The sequence below is a fragment of the Pterocles gutturalis genome, unplaced genomic scaffold, assembly GCF_000699245.1.
Source record: "Pterocles gutturalis isolate BGI_N339 unplaced genomic scaffold, ASM69924v1 Scaffold53811, whole genome shotgun sequence".
Lineage (NCBI taxonomy): Eukaryota > Metazoa > Chordata > Aves > Pterocliformes > Pteroclidae > Pterocles > Pterocles gutturalis.
This window is the reverse complement of record NW_010107503.1, coordinates 1-6527: the sequence shown is the minus strand read 5'-3', so window position 1 is coordinate 6527 and position 6527 is coordinate 1. Positions and strand designations below refer to the sequence as shown.

Here is a 6527-nt window from a genome sequence, read left to right as displayed (position 1 = left end):
AACAGCTGAACAAAAGAATATTAGCAATTATTGGAACATCTTTCACTGAGCAACTACTGGATAGGTCACAGAATGTACTGAGGACAAATATGCAACTGAGTTAAAATTAGTTAGTAAACAATACAATTGCAGTTACTTGAATGTCTTCTTTAAATAATGACTAGTTAAATGGATCCTCATTTCATTTACTTTATAGCTGATTTTCCATCTGTTATGTTTGTTTTTCACACAGGCGTCTCCTGGCTGAAGCTGCTCTTCAGAAGCTGGATCTGCAGACTGCTGAAAAAGCTTTTGTACGTTGCAAAGATTATCAAGGTATTAAATTTGTGAAGCGTCTAGGCAACCTGCAGAGCGAGTCAATGAAGCAAGCAGAAGTAGCAGCCTATTTTAGCAGATTTGCAGAGGCTGAAAGAATGTATCTGGATATGGACAGAAGGTAATTGCATGTGGTCATCTCAGCAGCAAAAAAAGAAAAAAAGTCTGGGTGGGGGGGAAAGTTTGCCTTAATAAGGAATGGCTGTATTAGCACTGAAGACTCTACCAGTTTCTGGAAAGTCAGAAAAGGATCAGATGGAGAGAATTTTGTTGTATCCATAGATAACCAATGCTGTATGTAAATCAGCGCATTCCAAACTGCTTGCAAAACCTCAGCTGCTCTAGGTAGTGTTTCTAGTGTTCAGTGTTTCATAGATATTTTTGCAAGTATTTTGTCAGTATTTCAACTGGGATTCCAAAAATACAAACACACAATCTTAACTGATGTTTAATTTATGTACTGTTGCTCTTAGCTAGTGGCCAAGTACACATTCTTTCCAATTACATATACAAACAACAGAGTTTTTAATGAACTGTAATCTCTGGAGAGACAGAAAGGACTCTGAACAAAATTGTGGACCAACCAATGGAATTTTTGCTCAAGAATGAAAACAAACAAAGCAAACTTACAATATAACTGGGAAATATAAATGAAAGCTAAATAATTAGCTAGAGCATTGTCTTTACTGAAAAAGGATAATGTGAAATAATAAGCAGCAGTTGTATGATGTAGCCTGTAGGTGGTGGTCAAAACATGGAGAAGCATGAATCACTTATGCACATGTGAAATTTTTAAGCTTTGATTAGTGGAGCCATGAAAAACAGTATGGAATGATGGAGAAAAACTTATTTCTTCTGTCATGCTGTAAGAATGAGAAACCTTCCTCTTCCCCAGTAAGAAGGGGGCAGGGGAAGGCAGGAGCTGGGGAAAGATGCATCTTTGAACCTGGTAATGGAAAACTTTCTTGCATGTAATTAATTAGCCCATGGAAGTATGCTGCTTTGGAGAGGTGGGCTGCCTCACAAGCACTTCAGTCGCACTGCAACACTGATTTTTAAGTATAACATATTCCTTTCCACATGGCTGAAGAGAAATGTGGCCATTATAGGATTGCAGAAGTCAAAGACTTACTTTTTTTTACTGTTTTCTTGAACAGTAGAGCATCTTATTCTCCAGCTACAAGAATATGGGAATTCTGTATTGACCTTTTGTCTCCTCACCACTAGAAAAATCATCATAAGGACATACCATAAATCAGGCTGAAATAAATCTAGTTTTCAAATACAATTTTAAAAATTTTAGATAGATGCTCTTATTTAGCTAACTGCACTGACTTGCTATTGCCTTCTTTAACTCACTTTAGGCATTTTTAAAAGAAGGGTATATATCTCTCCAATTTATTTTCTATACACCCACAGAATTACTTCTATATTAATACAGAATTTTTCTATATGGTAGGAAAAGGTGCCAGACAGACACATGGTGGATCATACTTATGCATGAATAATAAAAAGGACAGACTACTTCTGAGTCCTTTCTCCTTCATCCAAAGTCATCTTGAATCTGAGACAAGTCTCTTAAATCCATTTTATTACATCTCAGCTTTAGCCTCCGTTATTCATATTCTTTGCTCCTTGGTCTTTCCCCTCATCTCCCTTCTGCTTTTGGCAGCAGCTGCAAAAGGCTATCCATTGCAGTGTTCAGCAGTGAAAGATGAAGAACGGTATACAGAATAAGAGGAAACCTGAAGTTGTATCAGCCCAACTGTCCCGCCAGCTGCGCATTTAACTCCTCACACAGGAGTATGGCTAATAGGGAAGTGCATATGTATGATATAGCCTGTGAGCTCTCTGAGTATTTGCTTTTATGGAATACTGTTTAAATTGTAAACAAAGTATCTGGGATCATTGTGATACCTGTGATGCAGGTTATGAACGTGAAAACACTTTTGGAAGCTTTTTTCAAGATTTTTGTTAGCTATTTTATAGTCTTTGACTTTTTTCTGCTGTTTTCTGTTTATATACTAGAGACCTTGCCATTGGACTACGGATAAAACTGGGAGATTGGTTTCGAGTATTGCAGCTATTAAAAACTGGCTCAGGTGATTCAGATGATACCCTTCTTGAACAAGCATACAATGCTATTGGAGATTATTTTGCAGACCGTCAGAAATGGTATGTTCTGTAGAGGAACTAGTAAGAAGGAAATTGCAAAGGAAATTATAAAACTGATGTACAAGACTTAATTTATAAGGAGGGAGAGACATGAGGAAAGTCAGGATGCAATACATGAGATAATTCTGGAATGATGAGATTTAGCTCAGACCTTTATGGTTCCATCGCTGCACGTACCTTTAAACAGAGAGCTGTTGATCAGCTGTCTAAAGAATGAAGGTGATAAAAATCTCAGTTTTGCCAAAAGTCTGTTTGCTTCAAAGGGGGGGCTGGGTAGAGAAATACCTATACAGTTGCATAGGTTGGAAACAGAAAGTATTTTAAAAAATCAGTTAAAAAAAAAAAGAAAAGAGAGAATTATTAAACATCAGTGAATTTCAAAACTTTCTAGAATGCTTAAATTCACAAATAATTTAAAAGGTCCAGAGTTCTCTCTGACCTGGATTTGTCTCCAGTTACTGCCAAAACTGGGCAGCCAAGGAAGATTTTAAGAACAGTGCACGGATGTAATAGTATTTCTCCAGAACACATTTTGTAGTTGGGTACTTACTGAGCCAGAAATGATGTCTTCATAGTTAATAACTTGCAGAAAAAATTTTCTTTCATGAACTTTTCTTGTTGCCTTCTAAACCCATGTAGACTTTTAGCATCCAGAGCACCCTGTCTCATAGAGTTCCACAGCTCCACTATGTATTGCAATTACTCAAACTATATTATCACAAAGAACGTGGGTCCCAAAGCAGTTGAAAACTTGTGATTAGATTCTGGAAGCTGATTTTCAGACGCTTTAGGTAACTATGGAGAATGGTCTTGGACATCGTAGTGCTTCTGTTGGAGGCACAACAGTAAAGCCCTTTCATGAAAGTTTAGTTGCAAGTTGTTGTCCATTATCAACCATGATCTGTGCAGATGTGGGAATACAGTTATAAGATTCCTTGACTTCCTAACCTTATGCTAGTCAGAGAATCAATCTTCCTACTATTTAAATGCAATGATCACTGAAAATTAAAACTTCTAGTGCATTTTAGAAAGAGGGTGAAATTCTAGCTACAAAAGCTCTCTCAAGCGAAGTTACCTATTTCAAATAATGTAATTTTAAATTTACAAATGCAAAAGGCTTATACAATTAGAAGTTTCACTTGTGTTTGTATATCAGAAGCCACCACTTTTTTTTTTTTTCTTATTAGGTTAAGTGCTGTACAATATTATGTACAAGGACGAAACCAGGAACGTTTAGCTGAATGTTACTACATGTTAGAGGACTACCAAGGACTGGAGAATCTAGCTAACTCACTTCCAGAGAATAATAAATTGCTCCCTGTAAGCAAAACGCACCTTTATTTTTCATTGTTTTATGCTCAACTATTTATTTAAAATTTCCCATCTTGGGAGGGTTAAGAAAGAAGGAGCAAAAGAACACAGTGTATGACCTACTCCCTTAAACATAAAGGTGTTACTTTGGTATTGATCTCCAGCATTACTGTTGTTTTCATTACTCCATCATTCTTCCTTTCACTTATTGTCCAGGTTCCCTAGAAAGACCTGATTATTCATCATGCTTTATGGCCACATAGCTAAGTCATAATTCAGTGCTTCCCCCCCCAGACCATGGCATTTCTCCCTAAAACAGCTGTACTTCACTGAGAAGTCACTCCTTGTGGCTGGACGCTTACTTTAGCTTTCACTTTGTTGTCTAGTCTGCGGTGGTTTTTGGCCCAAATTCTTCCTGGTTGCTACCCCTTTAACATCTTACATGATAGTTCTGGTGGGAATACTAATGTACAATGAAAATTGGAGACACTCTGCTGAAAGGATGGGAAGTTGGTGGTATAGCCTAAAATGACCTACTGAGTAATAGCTGATTGAAAGCTATTATATGATTACTCAAATGCTTGAAAAATGCAAAACATGCTCAGTTGGTGCCATTTTCAGTTGTTTGAACAAAGCAAGACATGGCACTTTCTTTTTAATCTCTTTCTAATAGCAAAGCTTTGTAAAATACTGTAAAAAGTAAGAACACAGTCCTTCTGGTATGTTTTGATTTGAAATAATTTTTTTAAATAGCTTTTTTTTTAATAGCTTTTTTTTTTTTTAAATTTAGAAGCAGTGTGTGACAGTAGCATACTGTTCTAAAGATGTGTAACACTGCGTGTTGTCTTCATAGAATCCATGAAGCAAACAACCTCTTTCCCCCAACTTCCTGGAATTAAATTAAACAAGAATATAATAGTATTGCCATTGCTATGCAATGTACCAAAAACCTCAAAGTGAATTTAACATGGTGCTGATGCTTTTTGCAGGATATAGCTTATATGTTTGTAAGAGTGGGGATGTGTGAACAAGCTGTGTCGGCCTTCCTGAAATGTAATCGACCAAAGGATGCGGTAGACACCTGTGTACATCTTAACCAGGTAAAAAAGCCATAGATAACCTGCTCTACTGATACCAGTGTAACAGTGAGATTTCTATCCTAATGCCCAGTTAAGTACAAGTCCTTGTTAAGTGTCTAATGATGCGTTTTGATTTCTGAGAAATTCATACTTCAGTGCACAAGTCAGTTATCTGAAATCAGGACTAGACTATTGGAGGGACAAAGCCATATGCAGCAGTGATCCTTCTGCATGTGCGTGGTAAGTGTGCTCAGCGTTCAGACATTTGTGGCCTTTCTAGAGCCAGGCTGTGCTGCCCACTGATAAATGGGATGAAGACTGGTGAGCTTCTGGCTACTCATTTTCCACACCCCCCTCCTTCCTTGTAAAGATGCAAATATATTTGTGGCTGTGTTAGGATGTAGCTGGAAATTAATTGATCTGAAAAACAGTAGGCAAAATGTTGAAGATCAGGAAAATTCACAGACAAAATGAGGTGTGTAGAAGGGTAAGTAAAGTGTCATTGTTTGTGCCTTGAGCTTATGGGCTGAAATCCTCTCTTTCGACAGTCTGGGCTTTAGTATTATCAGAAGTGTTGAAATATGTGTCCAGCTATGAGCAGCAATTAAGTGATTTTGCAAAGCTTTTACCAAAGCAGAAGCAATTGGTTTGTGTGTGGTTTTGGACAAAGATCCAGCATTTGTTTCACAGGCTTGCTGTATCATGTGATTGGCAATGATGTTAGCATTTGTATTCTCTTGCTTTTTACTTTAATTTTATAGTAGCCTTGTTCTAAATGATGATCAAATATTGCACACAAATGTTGCAGACTATTCACGGATAATGAGCTTGTTCTGTGAATATATTTGAAAAAATGACGTTGATAATTGTCTGCTTTCATTTCTAGTGGAATAAAGCTGTGGAGCTGGCTAAAAATCACAACATGAAAGAGATTGGATCATTGTTAGCCAGATATGCAAGTCATTTACTGGAAAAGAATAAAATCCTTGATGCTATAGAACTCTATCGTAAAGCCAATTATTTCTTTGAAGCTGCTAAGCTCATGTTCAAGGTACCGCAGGTTTTATTTTTATGTCAAATAAGTGGGTTTTTGGACAAGCTCATATTATTTCCATGCTACTTTTATTTTCCTTGGGTATTTTAGTGTTAACAATGTCCAAGCAATAAGTGGATGTCATTATACAGGATACTGCAAAGATGAATCCAACTCCCCAAGTTCAGGTTTCTCCATCTGAAATAGTTACCCTAGATGTCCTCTGTAGCCAGTGGAGAGGAGACTTTCAGGACACAAGCCATCCGATTTATTTTGAGACTTTCACTTCAGAATGAGATGAACTGAACCTCAGAAAGGTCCTGTTGCCCTGCATTGCCTAGTAAAGTAGTATAGTAGACCAGCTTGGGTGCAACGTCCACATTATTGTACATGTTGTGTGGATTAGTTGTATGTCCTTTATTTTTAAAAATAGCAATGTCATTAACTAGAAGTTAAATTTTGGTATTTCTTCAATTGGTATGTTCAATTAGAAACTGCTGTGGTGTGCTTTTAAGATAAAGATGTTTGGCTAGAGAGATTTCCGTACAGAGCTTAAAGTCTGTAAAAGTGATATATAATTTTTACAGCAAATATTTATACTAAAAAAAAATATA

The 6527-nt window shown here is 36.9% G+C and overlaps 1 protein-coding gene across 1 annotated transcript; it reads left to right on the top strand.

Annotated features, from left to right (window-relative positions):
* Window positions 1-232: 232 nt before the first annotated feature.
* Window positions 233-5931, top strand: LOC104472418 (WD repeat-containing protein 35-like; the record flags this gene model as incomplete). The annotated part of the gene is made up of 5 exons (XM_010088100.1): window positions 233-436; window positions 2344-2490; window positions 3678-3810; window positions 4791-4901; window positions 5767-5931. Coding segments are annotated over 5 exons (760 nt in total), but the record flags the coding sequence as incomplete, so codon positions are not given.
* Between the last annotated feature and the right edge of the window lie 596 nt (window positions 5932-6527).